We start from the raw sequence: 21,253 nt of genomic DNA on the forward strand, positions 1-21,253 counted from the left end.
TGGAATATCGAAGATAACCAATTTTCTCACGAAACCTTTCAAACACAGAATTGTGCACCTGTGATTGGGGAAGTTATCACAGACAGCAAACACGTTAATAAACCAAGATATTACAAAAACTATTTTCTATAGATTTGATAACTGAGAATCTCTAGGTAGGCTATGGTGGAATTTACTGTAAGAAGACAGCCACTAGATGGCAAATCAAAAGAACAATATTTGATTCATTACCTTACTTGATATAATTTACTCTGGCTTTTATCGGGTGACACAAAAGTTGTGATTTAAAAAGTCAGTTCACATAAAAGCTGGTACAAAAGGATGAATCAAATCAGGAGTCACACATCCTACATGGCAAATGATGGGAATACAGTCTCTGTTCCCAAGAAGGAATCAACATTCTTTGTCATTGGCACAATGACTCAACCATAAGAGCACTGTAGGACACATATTTTACTTGACGGTACGAAAAATTCGTATCTTTGTTTTTCACGCCTGCCATACACTCAGAAAATACACCAGACTTACTCTCATTTCCTCTTTGCAGACATTCACTCAACAGTCATAAATCTACTTTAAAAAACTTTGACTATTTAGCACTGGCATGAAATAAAAAATAATTTAGCATTAATGAAAAGAAACAAAACATAGATCAATGGCAAGAGCCTGCTGCTGACAAAACAAAATATCTCCATGATAAAAGCTTCTTATATACAGAAGACATGAAGGTCGCAATCCCTGGAACAAAATCTCAATCAAATAAATCAACCCTTTGTCAACTGTGCACAAATATCACAGAACAAAACTGTAAACGTCACAAATATGCCCACCAAAATTGTCAAAATTAGATGATGTGTCTAATGTCAGTTTCCCCACCATACTGTCGTCAAAGAGGTATGACCTCACAATAAAAGTCTGTCTACAATTTAACCAAATTCATTGGGTGGACAGCCATGAAAACTTTTTTTAAATGCAGCAAAGAGCAAATATATCCCAGTGAACACAAAAATCAGAGTTGCCTGCACAAAGATGGAGCATAGTGCATCATGTACCAAATGAAATTATGAGGGGGAGGGGGTAGCAGCCTTAAGCAACAACAGACATTGTAGGGCCTATAAATTTTTGATTCAGCATAGTTAAAGGCAACATTGTTACAGAACACAACACAAAAATTGTCAGCGCAATTCCATAATCACCCAAATCAATTTCTGAGGGTTCCCAGATAACGCCACTATCTAAATAAAGACATGTAGTTGCATTTTACAATACAGCTTTGTTCAGTTTCTTTATTTCTACCTAGTTTTAAATTGAAATACAATGAGAGCCCAAGTCATGATTTTGATTTGGACACTCTCTCTTTCGTTGATTTCCTCAAAACTTCCAAAATTGACTTGGGCGTTTGTGAGATGACACTGATGAAATGTTTCACTTTCTTTTGAAATATAGCTTGTCTGTAATGCACTACACATTTTCTCTCCTCTAAATCTGCAAACATATTTTAATGGTTATAGAGGAGAAAGCTTTTAAAAATCTGAATATAAGATGTCAAGTTATATTAAAAATAAACATCATTTCAGACAACTATCATGCTTCAATATTTGAAAATTCAGACAAAATTAAAATTTAGACTTTAAAATACGGAACATTTCTCTGCCCATAGAGCTTAGGGGTTCAGATGCAATGTCTGGTTCATAGAATGTAAGTCACATGCCACCATTATGAAAAAAAAAATTGATTTCAATATTAACAGGAAAAATATTTACAGACAGCTGGGATTCTTGAGGATGGAAAAAAGAAAGAACGAGTGTGATCAGAAATGATAAAGAACATGTTGGTTTTACTTCTGTTCAAAAGGCTACGAGTCCAAAGACTTGTATGTTTAGAATGTCCAGGTAAGGAGAGAAATATAACACAGGAGTAATATTCACATCCAGCTGGGATTCTTCAGGACGGAAACAAATTAAAAGGTACATTATAAAATATGTTTGAAAAGTACTGAAATACTCTACAAATACACTCTGGTGTAAACTAGATATAACATTTATTATGAAAAAACACATTTCAACAATTTGGTAAACATTTTTTAAACTACATGAAAAGGAGCCACTTCACCTGCACTTTCACAACCTTGAAATATTTTTTTATTAAACAAATTTGCCACTGTAAACAAAATTGGACGTCCAACAGAATCAGCTATTAGTGTCATGAGACAGGTCTTGAACAAATTTCCTCAAAGGAGAGCATAAAGTCAGCAACAATATATTTCTTAGTCTCATTACCAAAACTTCCAGATCTTTTTCATTAACATTACAAACTACAGTTGTTTATTTAATTTATGGTGGTTAGAGTTAGTTTCCAAAGCCCTTAATCTAGTGTCTAACTAAAACAATCTAAAACAAAACATTTTACTCAATTCCCCCTCCACCACCAAAAAAATGTCTACCCCTCCCAAATGGTTGTGAACAGATACACACATAAACATGCACTCACAAACGCTAATTCACACAAACTCAAACAGACTTATAGGCAGACACAGGCATGAGTAAATAAACCCTTTGACCTTAGATTCTTTCAAACCTACCACTCAGTACACACTTGACAAACTGAAGCCTGAGATAACATGTGATAGGTTAAGAACAAAACAATGGACACAAAATTAGCAGGAGCATTCCAGCAGTCATAACAACAGATTGAAACAAGTATCAGATACGTAACATAATGGTGACAATCTCTCAGTGTTGGTTTTATAGAATAGGCTCATATCCGTTCCAGTCTATTTCTGCGTCAGACCATCTGAAAAGATAAAAACCAAAGTTATTCAAACAAACTTAGATACTTATAAAGACAAAAAAAAGTTTTACACAAAAGAAGTAAAAGTTATAAAGTACAGAAAAATTGTTACTGCGTAGTCTTCTAATGTGGCATCGACTAGAAATACGAAATATGCTGTACACTGACATTTTCCCAAGACAATTATTTTATTTTTGATCTGTGTGCCCAGTGAGTCTGACTTTGCCAAAGAACAAGGTGATACCATTGTCCCAACAAAGGATTCCTGAAAGGAACATGAACTATATAATACTCTTTCATCTGAAGTGTTACTCTGCTCAACAAAAACATCGCTTGCAAAGTTCAAGGAACCACATACCAATGTCCTGAAACAGAGTGCTTTATTTCCCTCCTTTCCTGGACATTATCCTGAACATACAAGTCTTTGAGCTGGTAGCAACAAAAAGATAGGGGACCTGTTGCACTCCAAATTGCATAAATTGTAAGCTGAGAGTTAGAGTGTGACTAAGGTGTCATTCAGTCCAATTTCTTTGTTTTTGAGAAGAAAAGATTTTACATTTAATTGCTAGGTCATGAGTCACAAGTCATGAGTCCCTTAATCCTTTTTGGGCCATGGGGGGGGGGGGGGGGGGGTTCCACTGCTGAACGTTGCGCCAGTTTTCTCCACCTCTGACAATATCCTTGCTCCAAGACACACTGCATGAAAATTAACTTCAATATCTCCAAGCCTTCGCAATGAGAAGAAGAGGAAAATAACAGAAAGGGGTAAAAAAGACAACACATACAAATAAACTCAAATCAGGAACTGAATTTGCGCTAAAACTATTGGAGGGTGTTGGTCTGATACTTAGAGACATGATGGAATACCATAACTTTGTTATTTTTCGCATTTTGGCCAAAATAAACAATAGACCCATCTGTCTCTCAACCCATTAGACTATCCATCCGCCTCGGTACTTACTTTGTTCGTATGCAATGCTCGAGTGGAGGCACCAAATCTTCCTCTGAGCTTGGTGGCTTGTAAAACTGGTTTATCGTGCCTGAGGACAGATTAATCATACAACACACTTTCAGAGAATGGTTTAGCTTAGTTTTAGTGAAAGTTTTAAAGCACTTGCAACACAATTAGGTCATACCAAACTAAAAAAGGAGGAGAGCTAAGGATGATAAATATTTGAAAGGGAAGAAGGAGCAAACCACACCAGAGTACCATCATACTTATAAACTGTCAAGAACAAAGATAAAGAAGAAAAAAAAGTCATACAGCTTGTCAAAGTGAAATATTTACTTATTCCTCAAAAGTGACTTTGCTTACCTGTTGTTCTTTTTACTGAATGTGCACAAATTGTTGAAAGTGGTGTTAAAGATGAATACAATGTATTAATATAAAATATGTCTTGGGTCCACATAACAAATGATTGAATTTGACTTCAAAGATCTACATTTCCCAGGTTTGCTCTTCAAAGTTCTGAAGTCAAACCCAGCTGGATCGATAACAACAATAACAACAAGTCAAACCCAGAGATGTGATATGTTATGTGTTGATTACGGAAATGGCGACTTCAAGGGTTTGACCAAAAGAGTATTTATAAAGCTATAAGTCTAAAACAGAGGTCTTACTGATGGTCAGTTTGATCTCTTCTTGCTGCCTGGCCAGACCGTCGTAGTACATGAGGTCAAATCGTCTCTCGGCCTTCCAGTCATTGACAAGATCGCGTCGAGATGAGTACAGGACGCTGAAGTGACTTTCACTGCACACCACCCAGATTGGGAACCTTGGGGTTTTCAGATAGGTACCAACCTGAGTACAAGCATAAAATTCAAGCAAAAATTTGTGTGAGTTACACAGAAGCAAAATGACATAAGTCTAAACTTAACTCTTTGAACCATATGCTGCATGAGTGGTAGTGCAAGGCTTTAACACGATGATTGGATGGTTACACTTTCAAGTCTTTAATGGATGCCACTGTATAACGAATGTTTGACTGAGAAAGCTCCTCCTTATTGGGTCAAGCTGGGTTTTTTTTGTACATATGAAATGTTTTTTCTTGTGTGTGTGAGGTTTACTCTCAGAAATCATGCCGTCGGTGTAAAGGGCTCAGAGCTTATACTTGTATAGGGTAGAGCACTATATATATGAAGTCAAATATTATTATTATCATTTTTATTATTATCATTGTTATCATTATCATCATTCTGTAAGTATGAATGACAATATCCCAGTGTGCATAACTCACCTGACAAGACTTGTAGTGTTCAAAGAGAGACAAAAGGCCAATTTCTGATCGTCCGGAGATTCCTTTCAAGGTCACAGAATCACTCCCATCATCCGAGTCAAGTCGCACCACATCATTGAAAGTGTTGGAAACTGCCTTTCCCGTCAACATTAAGTTCACCAACTCCTGATAAGAAAGAATTTTGCTTGATTTTAACCGTATATATTACTTCTCTATGACTTTACAACTTCATTGAAACCAGACCAAGTGATTTTCCTTGACTGAATCAACACAAAAGATTGATCAGAAACAGTTCCTTTAAAAAATTTTTACCAGTATGTGGGCATACTAATAGAATTAAAGGATAACGGACAGGTCGACCTTCTATCGTGCCCTCACACATGAGATTCATTTAAAACTATTCATAAATAAGCAGTTGGAGATACTGGTACTTAAATCTTATTTAATGATAGAGACACTGGCTCTACAGGGTCATGTGAGGCGGGACGGCACCACTGGTAGGTCCTAGTTCTCTTTTTTTCCCTCTGTTCTTTCAGCGCATATTACTATTTTCCTGCAATAAATGACCAATATTGTGTCTGCATGATTCTCTTTATTCAAACAAGCAAACAAATCTACAGGGGTCCTACTATTACAGGGAGCTCCTTGAAGAGATCCATGTACGGACTGTAGAACACCCTCACTTTTACTTATAAATTTTATCCCATTCGGGGGGGGGGGGGGGGGAATGCATTTCTAAAAGTGGCCTGCCCCCAAAACCTTAGTTTAATTTCAGTATGAGGTTTACGCAACTTGCAACACGAACAGATCGTTTTAGTTTTAGTAAGAGTTTTACGGCACTTGCAACACAATAAGGTCATATAAGTGCCGAATATTAGAGGTGTTACAACAGAGTAACAAGCGCAAAAAAGAAGGAGGGGAGATAAAGACGATAGATCTTTGAAAGGAAAGAAAAAGCAAACCACACCAGAGCACCTGCCAACAACCCACTAACAGATCATATAAGAGCCAAAGATGAGAGATATTATCAGAGAGTAAATTACAAAGAAAAAAAGGAGAAGAGATAAAGACGACAGATGTTTGATAGGAAAGCAGAAGCAAAACACACCAGAGCACCCACCAACCACCCACCCACAAAGCCTGAATATAAAAATATATAAGAGAACACACAGCCTGCTAGGACACATACATCTCATTTCACTTAAAGATACGGCAACATGTGAAAAATTCCTAGATTAACTAACTAGGAGGCTGCAATAGGATAAGACACATCCTTTAGATGATCATTCAAGCTCACTGTAAAGGACACATACTTTCAGTTCAGACAATGAATAAGCTTTCTATTTTAAGTCAGAAAAAGACTTTTGCTCTTCACCTGTGTGCAGTATCCATGAGATGCTATCATGGTTGTTTCATAGACATCAAAATCATAACGAACTCTGAAAATACAAAAAAGAAAAAATGGTGTGAGCTCCATGAATGATACGCATCTTTGTATTTAATGTAATATTCCGAGTAAACATAAAGTATAAACTCACAAATAAAATTTACTAGAATCCCCATAAAGGTAATCAACATCTTGCTCTCACTGGAAAAATGAAAGGGAAAAGAGACAGAGGCAGACCAAGAACAACTTACAGAAAGAACTAGACAGATTTGGCACATGAAAAGACTAGGATAATAAAGGGTATTTTCAGAGCATCAAGGCAAAGAATAAAGTAGTGAACCACAATCACCATTTCAAACCTGACACTTGAAGGAGAATGTTTTTCAAAAATAAAATTTAATTTATTTTTCTTTAAGTGCGTGCATTGTAAAGCATAAAAAGCTAACTCACTGATGAAGGACTCAGTTACTTACTGATAAGGTTTTCTTGACAATATGGCAGAATACATGACTAGAATCACTCCTGGGCAGCCATCAGTCTCAAACTACAGCAGAAAAAAAAGTTGCAGAAAATTAATACTTTACTGTACAAAATGACAAGCAGCTGAATTTGATATTTTTAAAAAACCAGGAAGGGTCTGCAAAGCTGGGAACTGCCCAATTATCCAATTATATATACTATGTATACATGATATTAAAAAATGCATTTTGCGGCTGTGACCACTGGTCAAAATCAAAAGACAAAAGACATATAACTTAGAGTGAGCTTTTTTAATGAATGGTTCAGTTGTAAACAGTTTCCAAAAACAAAAACCTCTCCATGGTGTGGACTTATTGTAAAAAAAATTAACAACATTGAAGAGTGGATTTGCAAACACATCATATTCTAATGAAGTCACAAACTTAGTCAAAGTACCTTGGATGAGTTAAATCCACCATTAAGTGCCAGAAGTTTTCTACAGCTGTGCCAGGCCAGTGTGAGGTAAATGTGACAAAGCTGACGGAGGTGTTTAGAGAGGCCATCTACTGGACTTTGTAGCAAAGTTGATATAATAATCTTTATCAATGGAAATTAACAAACTGACCCATATGTGAGAGGTGTGACTCATGTCGTGAAATTTAAAATAAATTTCACATTAAAAATTTTTTTTTCCAAACTTTGCAATACATTAAAGAAAACGATCCACTTCCTCAGGGACTGTTTAACCAACTAACTGTTCTCAGTCAGATCAATACTTTTCATTTCCCAGCCATTTCCTTGTTAATTATAGGACAGTTCTTATACCTACCTAGCTACCTATCAACTTACCTTCCTACCTATCTACCCTACCTACTTACCTACCTACCTACCATCAAGATGAAAGAATTAAGTACATGAAGATCATATCAGATTTTTAATTATAATATAAGTCAAAACAGGTCCATGTGCATGTATCCAAAAAAAGGAAGATGTTTTAGTTTTTCACAGAAGGCAATAACATGCCAATGATAGATCATGGACTCCACAGACATGGTACTGAATATCAACAGTATATATTCGTGGATAGGCATGGATAGGGTTTTAAAAATGTTGCTTCATTTTTTTCCCATCCTGCAAGTTATCTGTGTAGAGAACATCTGTTATTCCCTACAATGGTTTACCTGAGAGACTGACTGCATCATAAAACTTGAGAGTTCCTCATAGTTGTTGAATGTGTACAGTGAAAGCTGCAGACACAGAAAGCTTCATTTGAATAATTTTCAGTGTACATTTTGAAATCTTGATCCTTAAATATCAATAGCCATCTGAAGAGCAAAATGGGAAAATGATCTAAGTCACATTTTCCCACTGAGAAACTTCGAAGTTCAAAACAAACTGGAATTTGAAGATTGTTTATCTTATTTTTTTTAAAGGATGTTAAACTCAAGCCAAAGCCCATTACTTAGTTTCCAAATTTGACAATAGGCTTTTAAAGCAGGGAAAATGCTAAAGGCAAATATTCAATAACTTCCAGTTTGTGAGTTTGACTTTGACCGTTTATCAATCTTGTCTTCATACTTTATTTGTGCAGTAAACTGTAAAAAAAAACCCCAAGGATATCGAAATGGTGTGTAAAATTTATGAAAATATTTTCTCCTCAGCTGTCAATTTCATTTCACTCATTCTCATCACATTGTTTCCCCTAACTTGTTTTTTTTTTCCCACCAGGAGAAAAAAAGGAGGCTGATATGGTAACATCATACATAAGCAAAAGGTAGTACAGACACAGAACACAAAATACAAGAAATCAGTATAGAAGAACAGCTGTGGGTGAGGGGGGGGGGGGGGTGTAGGGCGCTGTGAGCTTCCAGTAGTAGAGAGAAAAATATTCTAGAACAGTTAAAATCAAGATAGCGTACAGATTACAATATTAAGTCGAATGTAAACTGAGTAAGACTGACATTTCTAAACACATTGCTTTAATGAAAGATCATATGGACCCAGAAACTTGACTTCAAAACACAACAAAAGTGATAAAGCAGCTCTCAAACTCCTTTAGAAAATTGAGCAAAAAAAAAGGTAAAAACATCCCATTCTACTGTACTTGGCCACTTTGCAACGATCAGTGAAACCGTTGAAATCTTGATCCTTAAAAACTTTTTAAAGACATACACAGATTAGACCTAGAATTATTCTGTAACCGTTAATGCACTTTACATTGTTACATTAAAAAATTGTACTTTTAATAGCAGAGGGAAACAATATGTTATGAGACCTGACAAATACAGACAAAATACAGCTTTGAAATAAAAGTGTCAGTGTAAACGTGTAACTGTCTCTGTGAAAAGAACAACAAAACAAAGCATGTATGTGTGTCACCTTCTCAGTGACATCATCCTGCTTGAACTTTGTGCTGCTGACTAGATGACATGTATCGCTTGGTCTGAGGAAGAGTTTAGCGCATACAATGTTGTTGTCATGGTGACCACTTCTGGTTTTGTTAGGTAGGAACAAACACAATCGATATAATAAAACGTTTATCATGGAGAAAAAATATAAAAATAGTGGATCTACTTTTCTTTTTTTCATTTTCTGCCACAGTTACACATCTTGAACATAAGGTGGAGCCTCACTACAACAGAAAAGGCAGGAGAAAAAAGCAAAAATGAATCAAAATCTCAAAATTATATTTACAATAAGATTCTAAAAGTAAACCGTGTAATGAAATGGTGATGAGCCCCCCTTCTCCAATTTAAACAGAAGAAACAGTAATCAACAGGATAACATTTTCCAACACAAGCACCTGTTGTGTACTAGGACAATACAACATGGTAACACATCAAGAACTCACAAAGCAACAACAGCTCTTTGGCTGTCCCCAGCTCTCCAGAAAATGTGACTCAAAGATAATGCCAGCAGCTTGGACCTCTCAGCTCTTGACACATTTTTGCTAAGGAAAAAGGTACAGAATTTTTCAAAAACCAGTTGCACTGTTTCAATGCAAACATAAAACCATCAAAGATGCAGGCTGGGGATAAAATGACCAGGATCTTAACCTGATAGACCCTAGAAGGTGCCTGGGCATGATAAGCTTTACCCTTCTGAGCACAGAACACACAAATTAGTATGCGGAAGTGTATATCTAGCAGTCAACCCAAAGAGAGGGAGAGGGATGGGGAAAGGGAGAGAGAGGAGGGGGAAAAGGAGGGAGAGAGGAAGGATAATGGGGGGTGAGAGGGGAAGTGGGAGGAGGAGGAGAAGTGAAATGGAAGTGAGGTAGGAGGAGAAAAAGGAGGGGGAGGGGGGCGGTTGCGCTTAAATGGTTATACCTTTGAGTCTAGACTCTCTCAGCATACCAAGTTCTTTGGGGTGGCTGCTCGATATACACCACCATATTCTGAGGTATGATTTTTGGAGCACAGAAGGGAAAACATAGTCATGCTAAGGCTCACACTTGCCCTTAGGACCATAGCATTAAAGACTCTTTATTAATGTAAATTGTAGCATAGGGTCTTAAGAATGCGCATTAAACTTTGAACAACTTGTTAAGCATTGCAGAGAATATCAAGGGGGGTACAAACTTTAATTAACAAATCGGACTAAACTGTCTCCAAGATACATAAAAGAAACAGTTGAGAAACACTAACCTTCAACTCGATTCAATGTCTAAGCAGAAAACAGTTGACAAAAGATTGTGACTTCTTCTTTGTGCCCATATGATGTAGGCTTACAGAGAGACTGGCCCAAGACACCCATGTCTATGGTGTAGGGGGTGAGGCGCACACAGAAGACGTCAGTTCCATTCCTGTGTGCGGACCATCTCTGTCAATTGGATGGGACCCTGTATCTCTCAGACTGCAATGGTCTAGACAGGTGAGGCAAAAGCACCCTGGATCTTAAATTATTTTTAATTGTGTCAATGGGAGCCTAAAACACCAACAATTACAAATTACATGGCCTAGAGCAGAGCTGGCTGGTGAAGAGCTTGTTGGCATCCTATGCTGCCATTGAGGACAAAAGGCAGACGTAGAAAAAGCCACCAAACATGATAAGTTCAGGGGTACGAGTTGTGTTTACTACTCGTTAACCGAATACATCGCCAATAAATCAGAAGTAAAAGAAGCACTCTCCCTGCACCAATGGTGTTCATCTCATGAGTGAAAAAAATATACGCATAATTTATTCAACACAGTCTGCACAATATATTTTTATTTCAGTTAGGCACATAATTCAACACAAACATTGAAAAAGATAAAAAAAATAATCTTTGGGACTTACTATTTCGTGTCCATTATTTTATTTTCACCAAACAACATTTCTTGTATAAAGCAAGCTTGAACAGCTGCAAGTACACCGCACGGTCCACCCTAGGGAAGCGATTTAAAAAAAATTTATTTGAAGAAGAAAATGCATTCAAATTTGAAAACGGGCAGCCATAATAATAGTTCAAGAATTTTCGATTGTCACCATTTTAGCAGAGGTATATATTTAAATTGTTTATGAGACATACCTATTCATACATTTTTTTTCATACATATTTTTGCATCAGCTCAAGAACGTGCCCATCACTGTCAAATAAAAAGAAAACACAGCACAAGAGGATTTCACATGTATAGTATGAAGTTACACAGCAGTCACTGAGAAGTCTCACAAGTGTGTAATAATCCAAGCTAAATTATTCTTGATGTACTAAACAACTTATGAATATGAGATCATTTTCACAGTTAGGAAAGATATTAATAGCAACCCAGTATAACCAACGAAGGGAGGAGCTTCAACTTAACAAGCTGCGACAATGTAGGTATGAACTTTCATCAAAATGGGAAAAAATATGTAAAAAATGATGAACATACTAACCTTTTTCTGCACAATGCCATATTTAAGATCTTGAATATCACAGAAACTGAAAGCCTGTAGCCGCCACTCCTCATTGAACTGTTGGTTTGGTGACCCTAGCACCAGCGTTTTCAGGGCCTGTGTTATGTAAACAAGGAGCAATATGTCAGACAAGTGCCAACATTCAAAATAAAATCACTTGTAGGTAGGAAACAGATTTTTACCATTCTTTAAAAAAATCTCTCGATTAAAACTTGCCATTAAAGCCAGTAATAAAACATCCATACATAAAACTGTCAGAGGGTTCAAACGCTAACGCATAGGCCTAAGTGAAAATGTGTTAGAAAAATTATAGAAGGTGTGAAAGATGATTGGAGAATTATCATTAATTTTCAACATTGAAAGGCTCTCAATGAAAAATCAAATACCACTGTATACCAGATTCTCTGTATGTTATTTGATTGTAGATAAAGAAAATATAAAGGACTCAAACTGCAAAACCAATTTCTGGAAAATTTAATCAACACACAACTGATAAGATAAGAAGACATGAGTTAACCTACAGAATATTTATAATACGTCTAATGCAAGCTGACTTCTAATTTCTCTTGCAGACCCATAGACTGACTTCATAAATGTGACAGACAACAAGAGATTTGACCTGTTTCTTCCAGTAGCACAATTAGAGTATGATAAAATCGATATATAGATGGGGGAGTGGGGATTGTTGTTTTCCTTTTGGGGGGTAAGTGTTTTATGGCCCCCTGGCACCGATAGAGATCTTTGTAGTAGTTTTTCAGACTTTTTTTCTAAAAAAATCACCTCCATCAGACAAGAGCTCGATAAAATGTGCGCAATTGCCCCAAATTACCATCAGTTTAAAGGGTTAGTCATCGATTATTTTACTCCAGCAACGGAAGAAGAAATCAAAAAGATCATATTAGATAGTCCATCAAAAAGTTGCGCCTTAGACCCTATGCCCACCAGCCTTTTAAAAAAATGTTTGCATGAACTTCTTCCACATATCACCCAAATTGTAAATGATTCTCTCCTCACAGGCACAGTACCAAATTGCTTTAAGACAGCCCATATTAGACCCCTTTTGAAAAAATCTGGACTTGATGAAAAGGACTTTTAAAATTTTAGACCAGTTTCAAATCTTTCTTTCCTTTCCAAAATTCTTGAAAAAGTTGTATCTAATAGACTGTTACATCATATTAAAGCAAATAATCTTAGCGAAGTCTATCAGTCAGCATATAAGGCACACCATAGTACTGAGACAGCGTTACTTAGGGTCTGTACTGATATTTTAAAATATATTGATGAAAGAAAGGTATGTCTTCTTACTCTTTTGGACCTTTCGGCTGCATTCGATACCATTGATCATGGTATTTTACTCGAGAGATTAAATACTACTTTTGGCATAAAGGGTACTGTCCTGCGATGGTTTGAGTCATATTTTAAGGATCGAACACAAGCAGTTGTGGTTGGAAACGCGTGTTCTAATAATGTTTTGCTTAGATGTGGTGTTCCTCAGGGGTCTGTTCTTGGACCTGTCTTGTTTACAATGTATACACAACCTATTGCTGATATTTTAAGACAATATGGCATGAATTACCATCTTTATGCTGATGACACTCAAATTTATAAGTCTATTGATTTCGATCAAATACCACTTTTAGTCGACTCTACTGAACAATGTACTAGAGATATAAAAATATGGATGACCAGCAATAAATTGAAACTAAATGATGACAAGACGGAAATAATGTTGAGTGGAAATACAAAAGCCATTAAAAATCTCCCAGAGCTACAAATTGATATTAATAACCATACCATTCGTTCAAAAAGAAGTCTTAAAAATCTAGGGGTTCAGTTGGATTATGATATGTCTATGTCCTCCCAAATTAGCCAGCTCAGCAAAAGTATTTACTTTCAGCTTAAGAAAATTGGCAGTGTAAGAAATTATTTAACTAAAGCAGCAGCCAAGACACTTGTAACAACACTCATTTTATCAAAGTTAGATTACTGTAATGTTATTTTGTCCGGTTTGACATCCGAAAAACTATCAAAGTTACAAGTACTTCAAAATCAAGCAGCAAAATTGATAATGAAACAAAAGAAATCAGCCCATGTAACACCAATTCTGAAAGAACTACACTGGCTGCCAATAAAAGAGAGGATTAAATACAAAACTGCCATTCTCTGTTTTAAATGTATAAATGATAGTGCACCTTTTTATCTTAAAACATTCCTGGAATTATATAATCCACCTAGAGCCCTTAGATCAGCCTCTGACAATCTAATTCTTAAAACTCCAAAACAAAACTACAAAACATACGGCGAGCGTTCTTTTTTGTTCTTTGGTCCCCAGGTATGGAACGAAATCCCATATAAAATAAGATCTGCCCCAACAATTTCCATTTTCAAAAATCAGCTGAAGCATTTTTTATTCACAAAAGCATACCTGTCATAATGATGTACTGTGATATATACGCATGTGTATGCAGACGGTGAGACTGAAGAAATAGCGAGTGAGAATGAGAGAGAGAAAAAGAGAGAGATAGAGAGAGAAAAGAGAGAGAAAAGAGAGAGATAGCGAGAGAGGGAGAGAGAAAGAGAGAGAGAGAGATAGAGGGAGAGGGAGAGAGAGAGAGGGAGAGAGAGAGAGACAGACAGACAGAGAGAGAGAGAGAGAGAGAGAGAGAGAGAGAGAGAGAGAGAGAGAGAGATAGAGTGGAAATGTTTTTCTATCTGTATAGAATTAATGTTTTAATGAATGTTTCTAGTTACTCACGTTTCAACTGTATTTTGACTGTTCGTGAATTTATATTGCATTGTATATTTTTAGTGAACACATTTTCAACCTCACTGCGAGACTGTTTTTCTGGTATAAAATTTTACACATATGCATTTATATTATATGTATAATACTTTGTTTTACGTACACATTTGTGTCGATTAATTTTTAAGATGTGATGTCTTTTTCATTGTAATGCGCATTGAGCATCTTTTAGGAAATGGAAATGCGCAGTATAAATGCTATTTATTATTATTATTATTATTATTATAAGGTCATATGAGCATGCGGGACAATATGTATGCATGTACATCTTTACATATATAGATAGATAGACATAGAATATAAATAAAGTGAGAGAGAGAGAGAGAGAGAGAGAGAGAGAGAGAGAGAGAGAGAGAGAGAGAGAGAGAGAGAGAGAGAGAGAGAGAGAGAGAGAGAGAGAGAGAGAGAGAGAGAGAGAGAGAGAGAGAGAGAGAGAGAGAGAGAGAGAGAGAGAGAGACGTATCCTTATACAATGTATATCCTCAGACTCAGGCCAAAAAGTCAGGAAAGTAGCATTTTAAAAGTACTAGCATTAATACTACAAAAACATAATTAACATGGCTGACTTGTTTAACAAACTTAAAAAGGATTGACAATCCAAATTTGCAGAGTGTTTTTTTGGTTTTTTTGCCATTTTTTTTTTTTTTTGCCATTCACTGAATTGTTTTTGGTCCTTTCTTTACCGATCATAAATCATAGATGACTCCGGCTGAGGTTAAAATCATATCTCTGGCATAAAAATATCAAAAGAATAGAAAATTTTATTGATGCGTGATAAGTGAATCATGAGAAAATGTCAGCCACAGTGTATTATACTCCACAAATGAAAAGCCCATAATATTATATCATGATGAATATCGATAATAATTTAAAACTCTGGCAAGTTGAAGAAAAAAAAAACTTTATAAGGAGAGGTAGGCTGAAGCCAGGCAGGGAAGCATATAGCAGGTTTCTGATGACACGTTTCGACACGTGTTAAGGTGGCTTGCCATAACCGAAGTGGCTATGCACATGGCTGGTTTGGCCACGACACTCTTTCCCCAACTGCAGATGTCCGTTTTGGAAAGTCTCAATTAAAACATATTTCTACACTTTTTAAATCAAACCTCATATTTATTGGGGATATGTATTATGCTATTTACTACTCATTACCTTAAGCAAAAAAAAAAGGACATTGAAATTTTTGTAGGTAGCCGGTTTGTAAATAACGCAGAAGATACATTTGTTATTGTCTTTTGGCCTAAAATCAGACAATGAATTAACAAAGTCAATAAAAAGAGATTTGAGACTTGAATAGTCCTAGTCCTTAGGCAGTAAACCAAAATAAATGTCCCTAACTATAATGAGGCCCACAACCCCAATCCCTCTTTAATCCCTTTCGTAATAAAATTTTTAGCCAAAAATGGTACTGGCATCAAAATACTACTAGGATGACACCGTTGTTATAGAACGTGAAACAACTCAATGAAAAAAAACACCACAATCCACCACATCAACTAAATTACAAATGTGTGTAACCAAAATTTATACCTGAAGGGAAGCAAGACTTCCACTTTTATAAAACTAGTCTCTGTCACAGTCTTGACAGACTACCCTTAACAATTTCGATAGATCTTTTGCTTTTCCTTACCACTGCTGTTTTCAAATCTACTGGAGTCGACGGAATTTTGCTGAGCTTTGCTGAGCTAGGAGGGACCATTGGTGTAGAGGCTTGGAGCTGAACATTCGCCAAATCTGCCTCTAAGTCATCAACATCTCCGACTTCTAGGTCCACCATCTTTGACTTTGACGACTTAGATGATGAGGTATCCCTGTAATTGGGAAAGTGTGAGTGTGACTTGAGGGCAGCAATATGGACTGTTACAATAGTTTGAAGAGAACCCAACCTGGTTAGTATATGCACATGATGCAACCAAGTGTACGCATTTGCACAGTTTCAGTAGACTCTTTGCTAGAGAAAGAAAAGTTTTAAAAAAACAACATATATACAGCTGGAGTCAGTAAAAAGAAAAAACTACAATACAACTGATGAATGCTTATAAAACTGTAGTCCCCCGCACATTAATACGAACACATACACACACACATACACATATATGCACAAATGAACGCAAGTATGCAGGAATGCACAAACACACGGATGCCCACACCCACACATGCTCACTCACTCATATTTACAAAATGATTATCAGTACTCTCAAGTCTTCATCTTTTACAGAAGCCATTATGAAAAATCATTTTTCTGAATTAAAAGAGGAGATAAAATGTTGGCATGAAATAGTTGCACTACATAAAAGCCTCACTTACCCTGACAAGTTTTTCAATCTTGACTGGGGCCTTTCTTCACTCATACTGGATGTCTCAACTTTGTATGATTCCTTGAATTCCTCATTGTCTTTTTTATCTAAACCAATCCTTTGAAGCAAATTGGCTCTCTCTTCCCCCTTCATAAGAAGAGCTTCAAATGATACAGGAGCTGCATCAGGCATAGACATTCTTTTATTTTTGTCATTTCTTTTGAAATCTGGGGACGGGGAGCTGATGAGGTTTTCCCCACTGGAGGAGAATTTGGCAGAGACAGTGTTGTCAACAGTTTTACTACTGCTCCGGTCTGTCTCGTTGACATCTGTGCTGTACCTTCGCTGCTGTTCCTGCTGTGAGACAGACATTCGGGATTGGGGCAAGGCTTTTGGCTTCATCATCTGACCTCTTCTCCTCTGACCTACAGTCTGAAAGTTACAAAACAGAGATGGACATTCAAAACTAACCGACCTTCAGAGATGAAAGTGCATGAGACAAAGAGGCATCGATCGACATATTGAGGATCATATGTGAGCTGTTAGGTCATAATGTTTATTGTGTCATTTATTTTCAAAACCGAGTCCTTTATATTTTCTTTATCGACAATCAAATAGGATATGGAAAATCTGGTCTACAGAGGTATTTGATTTTTTCCTTGAGAGCCTTTCAATGTTGAAAATTAATGATAACTCTCCAATCATCTTTCACAATAATGGAGTCACTTATTTGGCCCCCAGTCCCCAAAAAGAACTCGCTATGTGTTACACGTATTGAAAGTTCTGTAGAAGAATGTGTTGCACGTACAAAAACAGGGATTTCAAGAACAACAGCATAATCAAATTGTCCCTTCAAATATCATCCAATTTAATATGGTCTTTGGTCAATCAGCAGTATCCATGTCTTGATTAAATACCATCAGCTTGCTTGTTTAAATTCCAGATTCATTTCTCTTCACAGATCACAGAGACTTCCAGGAAAGGACTCCGATGCTAGGACCAACAAAATTATAAATGCAATCAAAATTACTCTGTTATTCTTCCCAAATGAATGAATGGTTTGTAAAATGGTTACACAAAGTATAATTGCTCTACCATTACTTACATAAAAGGTAGAGAGATGAGAATTACATAACCCATCCCCTCAAGGACATTCTGTAAACATGAAATTATAACGTTATTTCATACATTATATTACAGTTACTCCAAGTACTAACATCATCGTTACTGATAATAGCTCCAGTTCTTTGCCGAGATGATAAAGGTCGAGAAGGCGGAGTCTTTGTGTTGTAAGAGACAGGGCTGTCAGAAATGCTAGAAGAAAACAGGCCAGATTTCCCTTCCCCTATGAGTGACTCTCCTTCTATATCATCATCCACCACAAGATCACTAGCAGCAGCCTTTTCTGAAATGTAAGAAACGAAAAGATTTTTTAAGACAAATTGTTGTAAGCCATTAGGTAACCTGTCACCCGTCATTATTAAATCATGCTCTTGTCAAAATCATAAAATCGAAGGAATCAGCATTTTTCCAACTACTGAGCAATTTCTATTGAAATTGTTGTTTCAGGCTTAACACCTTTTATGTCCATTTAAAAACACATTTCTAAGTAGATGGTACTGTAAAACAATGATCAAAGGCACAAAAAATGTGAATTAGCAGTTTCAAAGACACTCAAGCTTTGGAAGTCACCAAACTTTGACTGAATATTTTCATTTCCAATTAGAGCAGGCTTCCATATAAAAAATAAAAGCCAAAATATAACACAAACTGAATTATCCACCTCATCTGACCCACACCAAGTTTGAGATTATATACTTCTCTACTGAACTAAATCCTCTCTCACATACCTCTTCTGGAACTTAAGATAGCAGTAGTTGGTCTTGCTGCTGGTCGCAGAGCAACAGAATCCATTGGCTCGTTGGTCTGAGGACTGAAGGCATTATCTGAACTTAAGCCATCTGAGCTCCCCAAACTTTTTCCGTTTGCTTCCCATTCATTGGTGTGATGCTGGGGTCGTCGTTCGATGAAATGTTTGGTCATTATCTCCAACATAGCTTTGAAGGGCTGAGGATTCTCCTGTATTGAAATTTGAATAAATAAATTCAAATGGTAAAATAATATTTCAAAGTCTTTTTCTTTTTTATACACTAAACCTCTGGAGCAACATTTGTAGACAAACGTACTTTGGAGTTTTGTTCGGGAAAAATACCATTGTTAGTCTTTGTTTAGTGCAGTACTTACACATAAACAAGGCCAAATGTAAGCAGAATTTGAAAAAAAAAGACAATAAAGAACAGGTAAAGCTAAATGCCTAAAGTTATCATTTCTTACACAATACATGTTTTTATTGAACAAAACTCGGCTCTTAAATTCCTCCAAGTGTAAACTTCAGATATATGTTGTATTGTGTTCAACATTGTCAAACTAGTTGGATTTTTGTGTCTTTTGTTGTTTGTTTTTTTTATCACGCTTCAGAATCAAGAGACAAGAGAAAAAATACTTTGTGAAAAATATACAGACACTGTAAATCTTTAGAACTTTATTTTTAACAACTCAAAAAGGACTTCAGCCCATATTCAGGATTGATAACTAGGCTGGAACTGTAGGCCAAGCACTAAATTCAAAAGAATTAGATTTACAATGCGAATGAACACAGTACAACCCATTTGGTAAAAAGTTAAAATTTAAATACAACTTACCTTATTCTTTTTCATTAGTTTTTCTAGATTGAGTTGTTTCATTAGAGCTTGCCTGTTGCTTATGCTGAGTTCGTGTCTTGGGCATTCCTCATCCATTTTCTTTAAGGTCTCTTTCAAACCCTAAGAGCAAACAATGAGTATTTTTCAATTTAACTACTTCTACTGATTCATCACCAAATGGATATTTAAGCTTGAGACTAAAAAAACATGAATGTCCACAACACTCAATCACACATATACCAAGTCTAAAATAATTAATTTTAGGGATGAAACACCATCTCCTAGTAGCTGATATTTTCAGCTCGACAATGGGTGGCCACCTCAGACAATTTCCTCTGTATTTAAATTTTTCGTATCTATTATATCATATTAAACTTTGCTGCTGAAGGGGAGGGGCAGGAAAAAGTATTTACATTTTTTTTGTTATTGTCAAACGACTTTACGAAAAAAGTCGTGATCTCAAACTCCCTAAGAATAGAACAGTCCGCAGATGAAAGCAGCTTAGGGGCCTTAATTCCTGCCCCATAATACAGGGTGCCCACTACAGCTGGATCGGGCCGATCGCTCGACTTTATCGCCTGAAACTGAAAACAATTTACACATTTGTTTTTTAGGCGATCAAGTCGGGCGATCGGCCAATCCCGTCCGTAGTGGGCGCCCCATATAACACTGATTTAGTTTCCCTAATGCTACTGCATTCTGAGCACTCAGTTGCATGTATACCTGCCTCCACAATTTTACTTTCTGATATTATATCTATGCCATGCATCAATGTCGGAATTTGTCAATGCAATATGATTTTCTATTTTTATAGATAGGCCTACACATCACAGCACAGAGAACGGAAGGACTTTCATAATGAACGACCACCCCAACAAACACAATAAAGAAGAAACCTAACCCTACCCCAAACCTAAACCTAAACCCTACCCCTATCCCTCTGTTCTATTGTGGTCGCTCGTTACGGAAGTTCTCCCCAGAGAACAAACCTTGGTCACACACCAAAAAACTGTTAAGAGGCAGAAGAATCTAATTCTCCAAAAGATAGAGTAGCTTGAAACGTGTCCACTGAAGTTGAAGCAGCTCATGAGTTATGTATCAATTTCTCGACTGAACTAAAATCTTTATCAGACAAAATCCAGAGAGTCCATGCCCACAAACCCAAATTCAAGCCATGCACTCCACTCGCCAAAATCAAAATCAAAAGCACTGCTTTTTAGTTTTAACTGATTTCAACAATCTTTACCTTCCTACTGAGGTATTCTCTGACAACAGACTCAGCTGTCGCTTCTACTGCCGATCCACTGTCCATTATTTTGTTTTTTTACGATCAGATCAAGGATGCACAATACTACGGTCCCTATGCCGGCTTTGGCTCTATATATTCCAAACTCAGTCCCGTTGCTCCGTTATAGACGCCATTTCTAAACAATGTAAGACTGAAGACTCCGTACAGAAATATGTAAACAGAATGAAAACCTTAGGAGTTGTCTATATATACGATGGAAACTGATATTTGGGGGGGGGGGTTAATTTTAGAAAAGCAAGAATGTTTGGGAAAATCTATAAAAACTTATGCAGTTGTAAATTTTAAAAATATCTTTGAGGAATATTTTGTCATGGAAGCTACAATCAAGGTAGAAATAAAACAAGTAATGATCGAAGGAGGACGATCGACACGGTAAATTAGCCCTCTAATT

The 21,253-nt window shown here is 36.5% G+C and overlaps 1 protein-coding gene across 1 annotated transcript; it reads right to left on the minus strand.

Moving 5' to 3' along the window:
• Positions 1-1,342: 1,342 nt before the first annotated feature.
• LOC101848895 (probable ubiquitin carboxyl-terminal hydrolase MINDY-4) lies at positions 1,343-20,985 on the minus strand. Its single transcript, XM_005102225.3, has 17 exons — positions 20,800-20,985; positions 19,554-19,673; positions 18,702-18,930; positions 18,069-18,256; positions 16,862-17,283; positions 16,185-16,365; positions 11,731-11,847; positions 11,152-11,240; positions 9,725-9,823; positions 9,253-9,316; positions 8,055-8,120; positions 6,888-6,958; positions 6,403-6,466; positions 5,028-5,192; positions 4,411-4,591; positions 3,752-3,830; positions 1,343-2,793 (listed from the first exon to the last, which is right to left on the minus strand). The coding sequence occupies exons 1-17, from the start codon at positions 20,863-20,865 to the stop codon at positions 2,745-2,747; spliced, it is 2,250 nt and encodes a 749-aa protein (XP_005102282.2). The 5' UTR covers positions 20,866-20,985; the 3' UTR covers positions 1,343-2,744.
• Positions 20,986-21,253: the final 268 nt, after the last annotated feature.

Source organism: Aplysia californica, unplaced genomic scaffold (assembly GCF_000002075.1).
Source record: "Aplysia californica isolate F4 #8 unplaced genomic scaffold, AplCal3.0 scaffold00317, whole genome shotgun sequence".
Taxonomy (NCBI): domain Eukaryota; kingdom Metazoa; phylum Mollusca; class Gastropoda; order Aplysiida; family Aplysiidae; genus Aplysia; species Aplysia californica.